Raw genomic sequence first — 20,566 nt, forward strand, 5'->3', positions numbered from 1 at the left:
TCAGAGCCCACACGTACGCTACTTGTTGCTCCATTGTTCTGGTTAATTCTGTGTTTCTTGGCATAGTTACCGTTTGGATAATACTGAATGAGACCAACATTTGAATTTCAAACCCTACTTATTTTCATTCGTTTAGGAGTTCAGACAATTTGACTGTGACCCAGACCAGACCTGGGAAGCTAATAATGAAAAGCCCAGAACATGCCAAAGTCCTTCAAACCCAGGTCCTTATTTATAAGGAGCTCACAGTAAAGGTATGATGGTGCATTGTGTCGTCTGAAATATTACCTGTTTTGCTGTGAGCACCCTATAAACTAGTAACTTGAAATTCAAAGCTTTGGACTCTTCTTTTATTACATAGTTGTTTTTTTGTTTTTTTTTAGTGGAACTGGTATCCATGCACCCTTTTGAGTATGTGCCCTCTTTTTTATCTGTTGCATATTACCAGGCACATCGTGTGACCTGATCTTTTAATTGTGTTTAAAAGTGCCCATGTCTTTAAACATACACAGTGGCGTACATACCACGGTCGCAGGGGACGCAGCTGCGACCGGGCCACTTACTCTAGGGGGACTGGCTGCAGCCACGACTCCTGCAACCTTGGGGCGCCTGGATAACTTATGGGCCAGTCTCACCGGCCCTTGTCCGCGGTTCCCGATGTTGGCAGGAGGGGAGAGCTGTGCTATGCTACTCCCCTCCTGCCTGTGTGTAGCATGGCCAAGCGGTCTGACAGGAAGTGCTCACTGACAGAGCACTTCCTGTCAGACCTGGAACCATGGCAGAGAAATGCTGGTCCTGGAAGGGAGAGAGAGAGGTCGGAATAGGACACAGGTAGAGAAGGGGGGAGAGAGGGAGCAATGGGACACATGGAGGGGAGGGCGGAGAGGTAACAATGGGACACATGGAGGGGAGTGACTAATGTGTTTCAAAATGTAGCCACAATACATCTGTGTTGCAATCATCCAGTGCGTTATCATTGATGGATGTAGGAAAATATACAGGAATTTTCTTCTCATTTCAGGTGTAGTACAGGCTGACTCCACTCCAGAAATATGGATGCCCCAAACAGACGCGTGGTTATCAATGTTGGTGGGGTTAGATTTGAGACCTATGCCAGCACTTTGCAGACATTCCCGGGGACAAAGTTGTCCAACCTTGCAGAATCCACGGCCTACAGTACTAACGACTATGACCCGCAGCGAAATGAGTTTTTCTTTGACCGGAATCCTGTGGTCTTTGGCTATGTGCTGGATTTCTACAGGAACAAGCATCTCCATTGCTCAGGAGATATGTGCAGATCTGTGCTAATGGAAGAGCTAAACTTCTGGGAGGTGAACAGTAGACAGATGCCCTATTGCTGCTGGCTGAAAATTAACAACATGGTCAGCAATTTAGAAGATATTGGCATGTCGGATGAGGTCTTGCACCATGACCAGCAGCTCCTTGTCCAGACTGATAGGGTGAATTATGGCTGGCGTGCTCGGTGGCAGCCAAAAGTGTGGACCCTCTTTGAGATGCCCTTCTCGTCACTGACCTCTATGGTAAGCTGGCTAATCTTTACCTACACTAGGGACCATGAGTTATTGTCCTCTTTCTCACTTGTTGTTCTGAAATATAGGGGGATTCCTTTGATCTCACCAATTTAACCATACATGATTATTCACTAAAGTTTCAATTTAGGTCAAAATAGCTGAACTGGAAAATCCATTTGTGCTTATAGTTTGGCTGCTTTGACCTTTGAATTTGAAGTTCACTTTGAATCCTCACTTTAGTAAATAACCTAATAGTGTGACATCCCACTGGGGCAAGCACAATAGCCAAGTGGGAAAGTAAATCAAGGAATAAAAAATAAAAAAAGACATTTAAAGCATTAAAAATCGGACAAATCAGAGGTATTTTATATAAGCTATTAGAAAGACAATAATGCATACAAAAAGGCGATTAGATTCGCTAAACTATGAAATTAGGAAGTGATAGCCAAAGAGAGCAAAACCATCCCCAAAGCATTTTTTTAAGTACGTAAACTAAAAAAAAAAAAAATTGAAAATGTACGTACACTGAAAACCAGGAAAGGCAGACATTTTTAATAACTATCTCTTCTAAGTATACATTAAGGAATAACCTATGGTTTAAGCGATGCAAATGATTGCTGCAAAAAAAGTGCAGAAAACATTTGATTGGATGACTCAAGACAAGGTGCTGCAGCAACTAAAGAAAATTAATATAGACAAAGCTCCAGGCCTGATGGTATTCCTCCACGAGTACTTAAGGAACTAAGAGTACCTCTGTTTTTAATCATTCAAGATTCTTTTCTTTCAGGAATTGTACCGGAGGATTAGAGGAAGGCAGATGTGGTTCCTATATTCAAAAAGGGTTCAAAATCCTTATCTAGAAATTATAGACCTGTGAGCTTAACTTCTGTGGCTGGAAAAGTATTTAAAGGGTTATTAAGGGATAATATTCAGGAATTAATTGAGAAGAACATTGTTATCAGCATGGTTTTATGAAACATATGTCATGTCAAACTAACTTACCCTGTTTCCCTGTAAATAAGACATCCCCCTAAAAGAAGCCATAGCTTATTTTCGTGGGATGTTTATAATATAAGACCTACCCCAAAAATAAGCCCTAGTCGCTAGATTGCAAATCTATGTTCGGTGACTTTTCACTTAACATAGATTTGCAGAATTCTATTCGCAAGTGAGCTAATCTATGTTCAGGAAAGTTTCCCCAGACATAGATTTGCAGGATTCCATGCCCTCGTGAACAGGTCCACGGTCGGGGGATTTGCTTTCTAGCACATGCTTGCTACTGGTTTTCCCAAATAAGGCAATCCCCTGTAAATAAGCCCTAGTGTGTTTTTTTTTGGGGGGGGGGGGGGGAAGTTATATAAGATCTGGTCTTATTTTCGGGAAAACATGGTAGTTACATAAGAACGAAAATATATAAAGACTAGAGGTGAGACTAGGAGGTAATAAAATATTGAAACCTCTTAAGTCTACCCTTTAAGAGAGGGAGAGCAACCCTAATATGAAATAATAATAATATTAAAACATCACATCTTTTAATCAATGCTCTTAAAGGGACACTCCAGGCACCCAGACCACTTCTGCCCATTGGAGTGGTCTGGGTACCAACTCCCACTACCCTTAACCCTGCAAGTGTAATTATTGCAGTTTTTTATAACCTTGCAGGGTTAACTCCACCTCTAGTGGCTGTCTAGTAGACAGCCACTAGAGGGAACTTCCTGACTCATAGCACAGATTATCTGTGCTAGAGTGTCGCTGGACATCCTCACGCTGTCTGAGGACCTCCAGCGTCGCTCAATTCCCCATTGGAAAGCATTGAAAAGCATTTTCAATGCTTTCCTATGAAGAGCTCTAAAGCTCTAATGCACGTGCACATTGCCGCGCATGCGCATTAGGTCTCCTCAGCCGGTGGGCGGGATCAGTCTCGCCCACTGACTGACGTAATGAAGAGGAGGAGCGGCGGTGGCCCAAAACCCCCGCCGAGGGACATCGGTGGGGGTCTCAGGTAAGTGACTGAAGGGGTTTTCAACCCTTCATCAACCGGGGATTGGGAGGTTACTAAATTGTTATTAATAAGAAAAGGTCAACAAAACTAAGTATAACAAGTGCAGCTAATGAATAGAAGAAAAATAGATAAAAAGAATCAATTCATCCTCAAAATGTTGTCATTAATGGTACATTTTCAATCTGGACAAAAGTGGTAAGTGGTGTCCCTTAGGGTCCTTTTTGGGACCGCTTCTATTTTACATATTTATAAATGATCTTAAAATAAGCAATGAAAGTCATGTTTCAGTGTTTGCAGATGACCCAAAGCTCTTTAACCCCTTCAGGACGGAGTCAATAGTACACGTTCTGATCAAAACAAAACGTAAACAAAACCTGGAATTTGCGCTATATGTCTGTTCAACCGTAATTCACCTCTTTCACCCACACTTATTATATATCATTTTGCTCAGGAGAAACGGGGCTTTAATTTCATATGAACTATTCATATATGAAACATAACTTTTTATGTCTAAAATTAAAAAAAAATGTGAGAAATTAAGATTTGAAAAAAAAATTGTAGTTCTGTCTGACATTTTAGCGGCAAATGTCATGATATTATTCGCTTTTACTGCAATAAAATGCACTTATCTGTATTCAGCAATGTCTCACAAGTAAAACAGTACCCCCCATTAGCAGGTTTTATCGTGTTTTGGAAAGTTACAGGGCCAAATATAGCACATTCCCTTTTTCATTTTTTTCACATTAAAATTTGCCAGATTAGTAATGTTACCTTTGAGGCCGTGTGGTAGCCCAGGAATGAGAATTACCCCCATGATGGCATACCATTTGCAAAAGTACACAACCCAAGGTATTACATAGAAACATAGAAACATAGAATGTGACGGCAGATAAGAACCATTCGGCCCATCTAGTCTGCCCAGTTTTCTAAATACTTTCATTAGTCCCTGGCATTATCTTATAGTAAGGATAGCCTTATGCCTATCCCACGCATGCTTAAACTCCTTTACTGTGTTAACCTCTACCACTTCAGCTGGAAGGCTATCCCATGCATCCACTACCCTCTCAGTAAAGTAATACTTCCTGATATTATTTTTAAACCTTTGTCCTTCTAATTTTAGACTATGTCCTCTGGTTGTGGTAGTTTTTCTTCTTTTAAATATAGTCTCCTCCTTTACTGTGTTGATTCCCTTTATGTATTTACATGTTTCTATCATATCCCCCCTGTCTCGTCTTTCCACCAAGCTATACATGTTAAGATCCTTTAACCTTTCCTGGTAAGTTTTATCCTGCAATCCATGAACCAGTTTAGTAGCCCTTCTTTGAACTCTCTCTAAGGTATCAATATCCTTCTGAAGATATGGTCTCCAGTACTGTGTACAGTACTCCAAGTGAGGTCTCACCAGTGTTCTGTACAATGGCATGAGCACTTCCCTCTTTCTACTGCTAATACCTCTCCCTATACAACCAAGCATTCTGCAAGCATTTCCTGCTGCTCTATTACATTGTCTGCCTACCTTTAAGTCCTCAGAAATAATCACCCCTAAATCCCTTTCCTCAGATGTTGAGGTTAGGACTCTTTCAAATATTCTGTACTCTGCCCTTGGGTTTTTACGTCCAAGATGCATTATCTTGCACTTATCCACATTAAATGTCAGTTGCCACAACTCTGACCATTTTTCTAGTTTACCTAAATCATTTGCCATTTGGCTTATCCCTCCTGGAACATCAACCCTGTTACATATCTTAGTATCATCCGCAAAAAGACACACCTTACCATCAAGACCTTCTGCAATATCACTAATAAAAATATTAAAGAGAATGGGTCCAAGTACAGATCCCTGAGGTACCCCACTGGTGACAAGCCCAAGCTTCGAATATACTCCATTGACTACAACCCTCTGTTGCCTGTCACTCAGCCACTGCCTTACCCATTCAACAATATTGGAATCCAAACTCAAAGATTGCAGTTTATTGATAAGCCTTCTATGTGCAACAGTGTCAAAAGCCTTACTGAAATCTAGGTAAGCAATGTCTACTGCACCACCCTGATCTATAATTTTAGTTACCCAATCAAAAAAATCAATAAAATTAGTTTGGCATGATCTCCCTGAAGTAAACCCATGTTGTCTCTGATCTTGAAATCCATGTGTTTTTAGATGTTCAACAATCCTATCCTTTAACATGGTTTCCATCACTTTCCCCACTACTGAAGTAAGGCTTACTGGCCTATAGTTGCCCGACTCCTCCCTATTACCTTTCTTGTGAATGGGCACAACATTCGCTAACTTCCAATCTTCTGGGACTACTCCTGTTAACAATGATTGGTTAAATAAATCTGTTAATGGTTTTGCTAGTACACCACTAAGCTCTTTTAATAGCTTTGGGTGTATTCCATCATGTCCCATTGACTTATTTGTCTTTACTTTTGACAGTTGAAATAGAACCTCTTCCTCTGTAAATTCACGTGTAATAAATGACTCATTTATCCTTTTTTTTTAACAGAGGTCCCTTTCCTTCATTTTCAGCTGTAAATACCGAACAAAAATATTCATTGAGGCAGTCAGCTAGACCTTTATCCTCATCTACATACCTTCCTTCTTTTGTTTTTAATCTAACTAATCCTTGTTTTACTTTTCTTTTCTCATTTATGTATCTAAAAAAAGTTGTGTCCCCCTTTTTTACTGACTGTGCTATTTTCTCCTCTGTGTGTGATTTGGAAGCTCTTATAACTTGCTTAGCCTCTTTCTGCCTAATCTTATAGGTCATTCTGTCTTCCTCGCAAGTGGGGTATGTCCAGTCTTTTTTAGTAGCCACTTAGTCACAAACACTGGCCAAAGTTAGCGTTCATGTGTATTTTTGTGTAAAGAAAGCAAAAAGCTAATACTTGGCCAGTGTTTGTGACTAAGTGGCTACTAAAAATGACTGGACATACCCCATTTGCAATACCTTAGGTTGTCTACTTTTGCAAATGGTATGCCATCATAGGGGTAATTCTCATTCCTGGGCTACCATACGGTCTCAAAGGCAACATTACCAAACTGGCAAATTTCAATGTAAAACAAATGAAATGCAAGCCTTATATTTGACTCTCTAACTTTCCAAAACACCATAAAACTTGTACATGAGGGGTACTGTTATATTTTCAAAACAGTAAAACATATTACAACAATAATAGCGTCAGTAAAAATGCAGTTCGTGTGTGAAAAATGCAAAAAACTTCACTTTTACTGAAAATATCATCATTGTAATACAATTTATCATTTTGAAACACTAATTTTTGTGTTCCGCGAAGTCTCCCGAGTAAAATAGTACCCCCATGTACAGGTTTTATGATGTCTTGGAAAGTTACAGGGTTAAAGATAGTGCTTGCGAATTACATTCTCTGCACTGTCTGCCTGGGTTGTCAGGCACGTCAATCAAATTGTAATTAATTAAATCACATAATTATGTTAAAAGATGACTTAAATATACACATAGAATTTTAATATATATATACATATATATGTATTTAAATTCTACGTGTACACTTAAGTAGTTATTTATGTAATTATATATATTTATGTGTATATATATTTATTTGCGGTTATTTGTATTTTATATATTATTATTATTATTATTATTATTATTGCCATTTATATAGCGCCAACAGATTCCGTAGCGCTTTACAATATTTTGAGAGGGGGGGATGTAACAATAAATAAGACAATTACAAGAAAACTTACAGGAATAATAGGTTGAAGAGGACCCTGCTCAAATGAGCTTACAGTCTATAGGAGGTGGGGTATTAGAAACATTAGGATAGGAAATATCAAGTAGGAGTGAAGCAGAGCTGGAGGAGAGAGCAAAGCACTATCCCATAGGAGAGCAAGAGACAGGTATGTAAGGGAGAGATTACTCTGGGAGGCCATACGCTTTCCTGAAGAGATGGGATTTAAGGCCCTTCTTAAATGATTGAAGACTAGGGGAGAGTCTGATGGCAGTAGGCAAGTTATTCCATAGGAGAGGAGCCGCCCGTGAGAGGTCCTGCAAGCGTGAGTTGGCCGTACGGGTGCGAGCAGCGGTCAGGAGGTGGTCGCGGGCAGAGCGGAGGGTACGAGGAGGGGCATACCTCTGGATCAGTGAAGAGATATAAGAGGGGCTGGAATTGTTCAGTGCTTTAAATGTATGGGTTAGCATTTTGAATTGACTCCTATAGGATACAGGGAGCCAATGTAAGGACTGGCAGAGGGGCGAGGTGTGAGAGGACCGACTGGATAGGAAAATCAGTCTAGCTGCAGCATTCATTACAGACTGTAGCGGGGCAGTACGGCTTTTGGGGAGACCAATCAGGAGAGGGTTACAGTAATCCATGCGGGAAATTACTAGAGCATGGACAAGCTCCTTGGTAGCATCTTGCGTAAGAAAGGGGCGGATGCGGGCTATGTTTTTGAGTTGGAACCTACAGGACTTGGCAACAAACTGGATGTGAGACTCAAAGGTGAGACCAGAGTCAAGTATGACGCCAAGACAGCGCGCTTGTAGGGATGGACTCATGTGGATATCACTGACTTGAAGGGAGAGTGAGAGAGGAGGATCAGTATTAGGAGGAGGAAAGACAAGGAGTTCAGTTTTAGAGAGGTTAAGTTTGAGAAAGCGTGATATAGATAGATATATATATATAGCATGTCATTCTAAGTGTATTTTGTTACCAATATATATATATATATATATATATATATATATATATATTAATAGCAAAATACAGTTAGAATGAAATTACATATGTATATATAATTTATTAAATGTAAAAAAAATATATTTTATTTATTTTATTGATTTATTTAATATTGTAATTATACGTGTATATATAAATATAAAATATATATAGATGTAACGTCATTCTAAGTGTATTTTAATACTAATATATATATATACTTATATTAACATTAAAATACACTACGTATAATGTTACATATATATAATATGTTTATATATATATACACACACATTTAATTTACTTTAAAACCTGTTTAATATTTTTTTTTAACACTACCCTCCAGCAGGGGGACTGTCTGACATTTCAGACAGTCCCCCTGCTGGCAGATCCACAGCCAGCTATAGGGGGCCATGTGATCGGTCTTTGAGAGCGATCACATGGCCACTGGGGGCCTCATTTGCCGGGGAGGGCTGCCTGGGCTGTCAGGCAGCCCCCCAGAAGAGGATCGCGGCGGAGGTGAGTAAATCCTGGCTCCAGGGGTTGCAAGCCGTTACGGCGTTTTATGCCGCCTCAACGGTTTTAAAGCCTATTTAAATGGGGACGGCATAGAACGCCGTAACGGCGTTAAGGGGTTAAAGTAATACAAGGTGGGCCAGATATTACTTCGCTGCAGAGAGATTTATATAGATTGGGGGACTAGGCACTCAAATGGCAGATAAAGTACTGTAGAAAAATGCAAAGTTATAAACTTTGGGGTAAAGAATGCAAAGGTAACTTACACCCTAAATGGTAGTGAATTAGAGATAACAAGAAGGATTTGTGAATTGTTATAGACCATAAACTAGACAACAATGTGCAATGCCAATCAGCAGTGGCAAAGGCCAGTAAGACATTGTCATGTATTTCAGGATGAGAATATAATTTTGCCTCTTTATAAATCAATGGTAAAACCACATCTTGAATATGCTGTGCTATTTTGGGCACCTAAAGAAGGATACTGTGGCACTTGAAAAAATGCAGAGCCGGGCTACAAAATTAATAAAAGGAATGGAATGTTTATTAAAAAGGTTAACAAATTTAAACCTCTTTAGTTTAGAAAAACAGTGCCTCAGAGGGGATATGACACATATCATACAAATATATCCAGGGCCAATACAAACCATTGTCTGGAAATCTATTCACAAACAGGACTATACACAGGACACAAGGTCACATGTTTAGACTTGAAAAACTGAGATTTAGTCTAAGGCAAAGGAATGGTTGTTTTTTTTTTTACAGTAAGAACAGTAAGGATGTGGAATTCTCTGCCTGAAAAAGTGGTTCTATCAGAGTCTTTACAGATGTTTAAACTATATGCATACTTGCAAAAACATAATATTCAAGGATATTAGTTATAATTTTTAAATTGTGAGATAATAGCTTCTTGAACCAAGGGTAAATCTGACTTCCCTTCTGGGATCAAGAAGGACTTTTTTCCTAGTTTGTTGCAAAAGAAGAAGTGCTTAATGTAGCGGATTCTGTTGGGCTGTCTTTAACGATTCGTGAAATAAGGTCACTTTCATTTCATTTGTTTTATGTATACCTGTACAGGGAGTGCAGAATTATTAGGCAAATTAGTATTTTGACCACATCATCCTCTTTATGCATGTTGTCTTACTCCAAGCTGTATAGGCTCGAAAGCCTACTACCAATTAAGCATATTAGGTGATGTGCATCTCTGTAATGAGAAGGGGTGTGGTCTAATGACATCAACACCCTATATCAGGTGTGCATAATTATTAGGCAACTTCCTTTCCTTTGGCAAAATGGGTCAAAAGAAGGACTTGACAGGCTCAGAAAAGTCAAAAATAGTGAGATATCTTGCAGAGGGATGCAGCACTCTTAAAATTGCAAAGCTTCTGAAGCGTGATCATCGAACAATCAAGCGTTTCATTCAAAATAGTCAACAGGGTCGCAAGAAGCGTGTGGAGAAACCAAGGCGCAAAATAACTCCCCATGAACTGAGAAAAGTCAAGCGTGCAGCTGCCAAGATGCCACTTGCCACCAGTTTGGCCATATTTCAGAGCTGCAACATCACAAGGTGTGCAATACTCAGAGACATGGCCAAGGTAAGAAAGGCTGAAAGACGACCACCACTGAACAAGACACACAAGCTGAAACGTCAAGACTGGGCCAAGAAATATCTCAAGACTGATTTTTCTAAGGTTTTATGGACTGATGAAATGAGAGTGAGTCTTGATGGATGGGCCCGTGGCTGGATTGGTAAAGGGCAGAGAGCTCCAGTCCGACTCAGACGCCAGCGAGGTGGAGTACTGGTTTGGGCTGGTATCATCAAAGATGAGCTTGTGGGGCCTTTTCGGGTTGAGGATGGAGTCAAGCTCAACTCCCAGTCCTACTGCCAGTTTCTGGAAGACACCTTCTTCAAGCAGTGGTACAGGAAGAAGTCTGCATCCTTCAAGAAAAACATGATTTTCATGCAGGACAATGCTCCATCACACGCGTCCAAGTACTCCACAGCGTGGCTGGCAAGAAAGGGTATAAAAGAAGAAAATCTAATGACATGGCCTCCTTGTTCACCTGATCTGAACCCCATTGAGAACCTGTGGTCCATCATCAAATGTGAGATTTACAAGGAGGGAAAACAGTACAACTCTCTGAACAGTGTCTGGGAGGCTGTGGTTGCTGCTGCACGCAATGTTGATGGTGAACAGATCAAAACACTGACAGAATCCATGGATGGCAGGCTTTTGAGTGTCCTTGCAAAGAAAGGTGGCTATATTGGTCACTGATTTGTTTTTGTTATGTTTTTGAATGTCAGAAATGTATATTTGTGAATGTTGAGATGTTATATTGGTTTCACTGGTAAAAATAAATAATTGAAATGGGTATATATTTGTTTTTTGTTAAGTTGCCTAATAATTATGCACAGTAATAGTCACCTGCACACACAGATATCCCCCTAAAATAGCTATAACTAAAAACAAACTAAAAACTACTTCCAAAAATATTCAGCTTTGATATTAATGAGTTTTTTGGGTTCATTGAGAACATGGTTGTTGTTGTTCCATAATAAAATTAATCCTCAAAAATACAACTTGCCTAATAATTCTGCACTCCCTGTATTGTATGACTGATTGACTGATTTGACTGATTGTTTGGTAAAACCACTCCGTTCGTCATACGAACAAACTACCGAACAATCAGATCACCCCAGAGAGAAGTGTGCCCCTAGTTTACCTAACCGCAGTCTAACCGCAGTCTAATTAGCAATTACACGAATGCTCTGTGTGTGTTCCCTGGATGGCCGCTGTTCGGCATATGAACACGTGGCGGTGGCCATCTTGCCATACGAATGCTCAGCGGTGTTTGGTCGTCGAGTGTCTGGAACCCAAATCAGACACATGACTACGAGAACACCGCTAAGACCTCCAGAGTTCCATAAGTACCGGACCAAACGCACGAACAGCCCACCGCTCGGTTAAATGAATCCCACGAACAAGGGGATTCATACGAACGTCAGTACAGCTATGGATGGCAAGGATTTTAGCATCTTTTACCCCACGAACAAAGACCGACCACCAGGCCAAAATGTATGGAACTAATTTCGGCTACTGCCTCGTGGGCGGTCGGTCAAATGAACACTTCCACCTAACTCCTGAACCCCTGGTCCAAATTTAGGGCTCCATCTGGTATATTTGAGGTACATTCAAAAACAGGGGAAAACCATGTACTGTATAATGTAATTATCTGTTAAGCTGAGGGGAGGAGATGTGTGGGAGGTAATGTGTAAATGATTGCTACTGTACTAATTATTTTGGGTGTCTCCTTTGCATGGGAGAAATGCTTATAAGCTGAGTGTGTGGAATAAATCTACAGTTCTGCTCCTGACACTGTGTGTCGTCCAGTTATTGGGAATCGTGATGGGATATTACTGGATTATTTTATTTGCTATTGCTGCTGTTAAGCCTGGATTAACTTCTTGTTCCTGCATTACTACTTAATACCAGCGGAGAAGTCTATGGGATATTAGTGCTCCGCTACATTGGTTGGCAGCGGCGGGATCCAGGATCCACAAAGAAACATACACAAGGGAAGACAATAATATAAATGAACTGTGGATGGATATTGATTATTCTATACTAAAGCGGTCCACATTAAAAGACACAAGCAGCCAGCGATTCTTGTATCTGAAGTGATGGCGGAATACCGAATGGATGGTGGTTCGGTTCCCGAACGGAGCGGTTTGGCGAATGAACAGGAACAATCTGAATTTCAAAGGCAGCTACAATTTAGGCTATCCTTTTATGGGGAGAATCCACCAGCGGTCCAGGTGGAAGTCCAGGAGTTTGAGTTGCAGCAGAGAAACTAACAAACCCCAGAAAGGAGCCCAGCAGTCACTACGATCCAAGAGGGTAACCCAAAAATACCCTACCAAGCTTTTAAAACGTATGTGGAGGCAGAGGAAGACATAGATGCCTTCCTCCAGGACTTTGAGAGACTATGTGCCCTGCATAAAATCAGCCCAGAAGATTGGGTCCCCATCTTAGCAGGTCGGCTAACGGGGAGGGCAGCAGAGGCGTATCGCACCTTGCTCGACGAAGAAATTCATAATAACAGTCGGGTAAAAGAGGTAATACTGGCTCGGTATGCCATCACACCAGAGGCAACTCGGAGGTTGTTCAGAGAGCTGAAAAAGACAGAGAAAGACTTGCACGTCAAGTGGGCTTGCCGACTACATCGGGCAGCTCTCGGATGGGTACAGGCCAACGAAGCGCGGTCCATGGAGGACCTGTTGCAAATGATACTGTTGGAGCAATTTTACAATGTGGTCCCGACAGATGTTCAGGAATGGGTGAGGGACCACAACCCTACATCCCTCACTGAGGCGGCTAGGAAAGACGATGACTACCTGGATGCCTGAAGGCAACAAAAGCCTGTGGTCATCAGGACAGCAGTAAAACCCCTAGGGGGAACCAGCTATCCCTCCAGCGCAACAGTACCACCTCGGCAGTTGCCACCAACCACACCAGCCGCTTCTCAACAGAAGTTCCGTCTGCCCAGCTCTGTGCAATGCCACCAGTACCAGAGGTGGAGACACTACAAGCGGGACTGTCCCCAACTCAGAGACCGATCCACCTGGATCCGACCAGGTCCATCACCTCGAGCAGCCGCACACTGTTACCAAACTAAGACACCAGCACCCTATGGCTCTACAGTTCCAGTCACCACCGTGGAACGATGGGAAGTGCTACACGAAGCCAACCCCCTCCAGGCGAATGCGTATAACAGCCAGCATTATTGACAAACTGTATACCTGGAGGGAAAAGCCGTACAAGGGCTCCACGACTCAGGAGCCACCATAACTCTTGTAAAAAGTCACCTAGTGTCTGACAACGCAAAGACCAACAGAACTGTAGCCATAAGGGTAGCAGGGGGAGCTGTGTACCGGCTATCTACAGCAAGGGTTCATTGGGGAGCGGGGTCTGGAAATGTGGAAGTGGGGTTAATGCCGCAGTTACCAGCGGAGGTTTTGCTGGGGAATGATCTGGGAAAGCTCACATCTGCTTTTGAGCCCCAGGTCCTGGCCACAGGAGATCACTAGACCACACGAGATCACGAGATCACTGAGCCCCAGGTCCTGGCCACAGTGGTCACTAGACAACAGGCCCGCACCCAGGACCACAACACACACCTGGAGGTTCAGGTAAGAGATCCTTCCCCTTCCTTAGAATGTGTCCCATGGTCCCCCCATAGCGAATTTGAGGCAGAGGTGATGACTGATACACAATCACACACCCCCTATGGACCGGTGGGGGTCATCCCGGTCCGCCCCTATGCGACTCTCCAGCAAAACGAGGAGAGGGAGACAGAGACACAGAGGCCTGAGCCTAACGATAATGAAGCCCACAAAATGGCGGATGTACTTTACGCTGCAGGCCCAGGCAGCGTGGCACAAGAAACAGAACTCAGACTGAATAAAATCTTCGATGCCTTTTGGAAGAAATTAGAGGCTCACACGAGACCCCCCGCTCCTGATTATAATCCACACTGGGGCCCACATCGAGCTGATAAACAGGGGGTAACGATACCCAACCCCAACTACAAACACGCAGTCAACCGTCGCCTGCAAAGGGCAATCGGGGGGCCTAACACCCAAAACCTCTCCAAAAGCAGCAGCAGGCTGAAGCCAATAATTGAGACCACGCGGAAGGTACTTAAGGGGCATTGGTCTGAGCAACCTACCTTAAAAGCACACAATCAGCATGAGACCCGACAGAGCAATCCAGAACAGAAACGAATGGTGAGCCGGCGGGGCGGGAGGCCCGACAAGAAGACCGCGACAGAGAGACCGGCCAAGAGCTGCAACGGCCTGCGACACAGACGTGAGGAGTGCAGAGCAGGGGGAAACGCGGAAGGGACTCTATGCGCCACTACAGGCTCGATGCCCCGGGACACGGGGACCACACGCACCCTTACTTCTCATTCATGCAGCAGGTCACAATCATCGCAGCTATTGGGACTCTTCCAAACGGGCATAGGCTGATCTTAAGGCATACAGCTACCGGACTGCCAAAAGACCTCAGGACACGAATACACCCCATATTGGCCTCAACCAGTGGTATTTTGAGACTGATCTTATGTTCCTTCTTTAATGTGTTTGCCTGGACTTCCACCGACTACTCTGCTCTTAGGACATAATGTTGTTACTTCCACATAGGAAGCTGCCATTGAGACCCAGAGTCACAGTCGCAGTATAGTCTGCCATTCTATTTCAGCATGTTTATAATTGTTATTAGTTCTGTTTCTAATGCCTACATCATTGATAGGATGCCCTAGTTACTCCACAACCATGCCACCGAAAAGCAGTTGTGTTAACAGTTATTTGAACCAGACCAGTGAACAGTTAACCCTCGATAACGCAGAAAATACGTGTGCTTAGATTATGCAGGGACGCTACCGTGACGTATTGGCAAGATGAAGCAATGTTTTTGTATGTTCATTGGCACCTTACTGCCTATGTATATACAGCATACCATGTCCAGGCTCCACACACAGACTTACCTCTGCCACACTGTAACACAAGCTACCACTCCTCAAACACACTAATTTTCCTAACCCAGAGTCGATGAGCAACACCTATTTAACCCTACTCTACCTTCATGCAAACACTGTTCAGTTAAGCTTTAAGTATACAGATATATACACAAACGTGCGCACTCTCATGCCTCTATCTAACCTTTTGCTCCTCTTGAACCACGCTGCTGTGGCATATGTTGAAGTGAATATATGATCTTATCTTAGACTATCCAGGGAGCGCAGAGGGGACATCACTAGATGTTAGTCAACTAAATACTATCTGCACCCATGTGTCATATGTTATATAGATCAAACCAAAGCATGTTGTATTTCTACTTTTATGCTCGTACTAACCTATTATCAGTCTAGATAGCAAAGCCCCACGTAACAATGTATGAAAAGCTTAGCCTAGACCTTGGTCTCTAGCTTACTGAATATTTCTCTCATAAAAAAGAAAATGTGCAATGTATATGAAGCCACACTGATGTTTTTTCATTGTTTATTAATATAAATAAAATGTTGAAATATCAGATAATGCTAATGTTGAAAAAAAAATATATATATAATAAAAGAAATACAATATATAATAAAATAGTGATAAAAAGTTATAAACAATACACTTAACGCGTTTCTCCTAGGATAGGCTTTATTGTTGAGCTGCTTAAATAGGGTTAGGATTTTGAAAATAACGGGTTTGTGACATCATAGTCACATGACCAATTAAATTTATTTTTTTTCTCTTTATCTCTTTTGGCTCCAACAAAATGGCAACTGCCTGGATAAGCTGGGGATCCAAAAAAATGGTGGACAATTAATTTGTATCACAAAGATAAAAGGGGCAGTAGCTCCCTCTACAGGCAAAAAACTGGAATAACACATACTAAAAGAAATAAGAGGAGCAATAGCACTTGACCTCTGCACTTGATCCATAGGCGGGGATACACAGGAGCTGCATTGAAGCTCCAGGAAAGTGTGAGTGCACATCTTTTATTTTACTTATCACCACTACAGTTTTAAATACTACACTATTATTCCTTCTCTGGTTCTCTTCACATGTACCTTGTCAAGGATTACTGAAGAGGTGATCACTGACCCCACATTGCAAGTATATAGAGACAAGGTCACCTCTGACCAACCCAGGGCGGAGGGTGAGAGATTTATCTGGGACAAACAGTTATTGTACAGGGAGTCGGATAAACGGGTAGACGGGTCAGACCCAATCATCATTAGACAACTAGTGGTACCGCAGCGGTACCAAGCCAAATTGCTCCGGATAGCGCATGACATTCCGCTATCCGGACATTTGGGGGTCAGTCGCACCCGGTACCGTCTGACCCAGAATTTCTTCTGGCCATGAATCAGTCAGGAAGTAAGGAGGTATTGAAATACCTGTGATACGTGCCAGAGAGTAGGGAAGAGAGGGGAATGTCGGAAAGCTAAATTGCATCCGCTCCCCATAATTAAAGAGCCATTCAGCAGGGTAGCCATAGACTTGGTAGGACCTCTTCAGAAGCCTAGTCCCTCTGGTAAGAAATATATTTTGAAAGTGGTGGACTATGCTACCAGGTATCCAGAGGCGGTGGCACTGACCAACATCCACGCCGAAACCGTAGCTGAGGCCCTCATGCAGATTTTCTCCCGGATGGGGTTACCCAGGGCACTCAATTCACTGCGGTGGTCACCCAGCACCTCTGAAAGTTCTGTGGCATTAGGCCCATAATCAGTGCCCCCTACCACTCCCAGACCAATGGGCTCTGTGAACGATTCAATGGTACATTGAAACAGATGCTCCGAACCTTCGCCGAGACCCATCATGACTGGGAGCGATTCCTACCCCACCTACTCTTCGCATACCGAGAAGTGTCGCAGGAATCTACCGGGTTCTCCCCGTTCAAATTACTATTCGGGAGGAGAGTAAGGGGCCCGCTAGATCTGGTTAGAGAGCATTGGGAGGGAGACCGTAGCTCAGACGGTACCCCTATCATACCATATGTTGGCATTCCGAGACCGACTAGAAGAGTTGACTAGATCGGTAAGGGAAAACCTTCAGGCGGTTCAGACTCGCAAGCGCACCTGGTATGATCGGGGCACCAGGGACCGTAGCTTCCAATTTTAAAACCTGTCCGACATGACAAGTTACAGACCGCCTGGCAGGGCCCTTAAAAAGTGGTGGAACAGAGATGGGACACCATGTATATAATTGGTCCTGTGCAGGGACCGGAGGCCGACGCATGCTCCATGTGAACATAATGAAGCCCTACCAAGAACGCTCCAAAGAGGTGACCGCGATCTGTGCACCCACCTCTGACAAGTGTGACAACCTTCCCCTCCCAGACCTTCTGGGAGACGGTCGGTTGTTCGGGGATTTAGGGGAGGTTGCACTGGGAGACCGGTTGAGCCCACAGGAGCGTACCGAGGTACAACAGCTGCTAAGGAAGAAGCAAGACACCTTCTCCAATGTACCTGGTTACACTCCTCTGGCCACTCACCTGGTAGAGACCCCAGGGCAACTACCCATGCGCTAGTCCCCCTACCACATTCCAGAGGCGGTACGGGAGAACTTGCGCAAGGAAATTGACGAAATGCTCCAACTGGGGGTGATTGTGCCATCGGACAGCCCCTGGGCCTCCCCAGTAGTTCTCGTACCCAAGCAGGACGGTATGAGCCACTTCTGCATGGACTATCGGAGGTTGAATGAAAAGACCGTGTCCAACGCCTATCCTATGCCAGGGTAGACAAACTGCTAGATCGGATGGCCAGGGGCCAATACCTCACTACTATTGATCTATGTAAGGGGTATTGGCAGATCCCCTTGGCCCCAGACGCCATCCCTAAGTCAGCCTTTGTCACCCCATTCGGCTTATACCAATTTAACCCCTTAAGGACTAAACTTAAGGTAATGCCGTTTGGGATGAAAAAGGCTCTGGTTACCTTCCAGCGGATGGTGGACCGACTCCTAGATGGGTTCCAAGACTACACCTGCACTTATCTTGAGGACATTGCCATCTTCAGCAATACCTGGCAGGAGCACTTGGCTCATATAGGAGCGGTTCTAGACAGGATCAGGGAGGCAGGCTTAATGTTGAAATCTGCCAAATGTAGTATAGGGATGGCCGAGGTCCAGTACCTTGGACATCGAGTGGGTTGTGGGAAGCAAAAGCCAGAACCAGCGAAAGTAGAGACCGTAGCCCAATGGCCAATCCCTGAGAACTAAGACCAAGGTACTAGCTTTTCTAGGGACGGCAGGGTACTATAGGAAGTTTGGGCCCAATTATAGCGCCCTTGCCAAGCCGCTTACTGATCTTACCCGGAAAATCCTTCCCCGCCAAGTAACCTGGACCCCGGAGTGTGAGATGGCATTCCAACACTTGAAAAATGCACTGATAAATGCCCCTGTCTTGGCAGTTCCCAATCCCAATAAACGTTTTCTTCTTCACACAGACGCTTCTATGTTTGGATTGGGGGCAGTACTGAGCCAAGTCGGGGCCGATGGCGGAGAACAACCCATGGCTTACATCAGTTGGAAGCTGTTACCCAGAGAAGTAAGCTACGCCACCATCGAGAAGGAATGCCTGGCTGTGGTGTGGGCCCTGAAGAAATTGCAACCTTATTTGTACGGACAGCTCTTTTCTTTGCTCACGGATCACAACCCGTTGGTATGGCTAAACCGGGTGGCTGGGGACAATGCCAGGCTGCTACGCTAGAGTTTGGTGCTACAGCCCTTTGACTTCAATATCCAGTACCGCCCGGGGAAACAGAATGGAAACGCAGACGGGTTGTCTAGACCAACTGACTTGGAAAAATGATCCGTGAGCAACCCCAGACATCCCCAAGCCGATCCGTGCTGGATCAGACTGTGTATGCCAGCTTGTGGGCAAGGGGGAGCAGTGTAGCGGATTATGTTGGGCTGTCTTTAACCATTCGTGTAATAAGGTCACTTTTGTTTCATTTGTTTTATGTATACCTGTATTGTATGAAGCATTCGTCTGATTGTTCGGTAAAACCACTCAGTTCGTCATACGAACAAACTACCGAACAATCAGAGAGAAGTGTGCCCCTGGTTTGCCTCCCCGATCGGTGCTAACTGCAGTCTAATTAGCAATTAAACTAATGCTCTGTGTGTGTTCCCTGGATGGCTGCTGTTCGGCATACGAACACGGGGCGGCGGCCATCTTGCCATACGAATGCTCAGCGGTGTTTGGTCGTCAAGTGTCTGGAACCCAAATCAGACACTTGACTACGCTAAGGCCTCCAGAGTTCCATAAGTACCGAACCACACGCACGAACAGCCCACCGCTCGGTTAAATGAATCCCACGAACAAGGGGATTCATACGAACGTCAGTACAGCTATGGATGGCAAGGATTTTAGCTTCCATTCCTGAACCCCTGGTCCGATCTGGGTGATTTTTGAATATGTTGTTCACCCAGATCAGGGCTATCAGAGGATACCAAATTTAGGGCTCCATCTGGTATATTTGGGGTACATCCAAAAACAGGGGAAAACCATGTACTGTACAATGTAATTATCTGTTAAGCTGAGGGGAGGAGATGTGTGGGAGGTAACGTGTAAATGATTGGCTACTGTACTTATTATTGTGGGTGTCTCCCTTGCATGGGAGAAATGCTTATAAGCTGAGTGTGTGGAATAAATCTTCAGTTCTGCTCCTGATACTGTGTGTCGTCCAGTTATTGGGAATCATATTACTGGATTATTTTATTTGCTATTGCTGCTGTTCAGCCTGGATTAACTTCTTGTTCCTGCATTACTACTTATTACCAGCGGAGAAGTCTATGGGATATTAGTGCACCGCTACACTAACACATTTTGTTTGCCTTCTTTTGAAACAACAAAAATGTGAGGAAGGGACGGAGCATCAAGCAAGACGTGTTTGAGTGGAGCTCCGCAACAGAGACTAGAAATCAAAAGATTAACCTACTTACCCAGCTCCCACGAGCACCGACATACCCAGCCCCCAACAGCTGACACTATGGGGCGAATTTTCTTTTTAAAAAACCACACACCGGAGGCCCGACACCAGCCTGATATCAGGCCTTCGTTTGACAGGCCGGTCCGGCGGGAGACCCCCAAGATGGCGCCTGCGGTGCTGAGCGAGGACGAGACCTCAGAGGCATCACACGAGGCAGAGCGAACCGTGGAGCATCCCCTGGCTAGCGGCACCGACAGCGAGTACGACTCTGGGGATGACTCATCGCCAGCTACAAAAAGAGACATTAAATGCCTCCTGACAGAATTGA

At 43.7% G+C, this 20,566-nt stretch overlaps 1 protein-coding gene across 2 annotated transcripts in view; it reads left to right on the top strand.

Moving 5' to 3' along the window:
* The window catches only part of LOC134568980 (potassium voltage-gated channel subfamily C member 3-like), a 41,026-nt gene that overhangs the window by 18,355 nt on the left and 2,105 nt on the right, over window positions 1-20,566 (top strand). For both annotated transcript variants that reach the window (XM_063427746.1, XM_063427745.1), the window contains exon 2: window positions 1,022-1,541. In XM_063427746.1, the coding sequence (XP_063283816.1) occupies window positions 1,053-1,541 (489 nt within the window). In that variant the 5' untranslated portion in view covers window positions 1,022-1,052. The remainder of the gene's footprint in view (window positions 1-1,021; window positions 1,542-20,566) is intronic.

Source organism: Pelobates fuscus, chromosome 7 (assembly GCF_036172605.1).
Source record: "Pelobates fuscus isolate aPelFus1 chromosome 7, aPelFus1.pri, whole genome shotgun sequence".
Taxonomy (NCBI): Eukaryota; Metazoa; Chordata; class Amphibia; order Anura; family Pelobatidae; genus Pelobates; species Pelobates fuscus.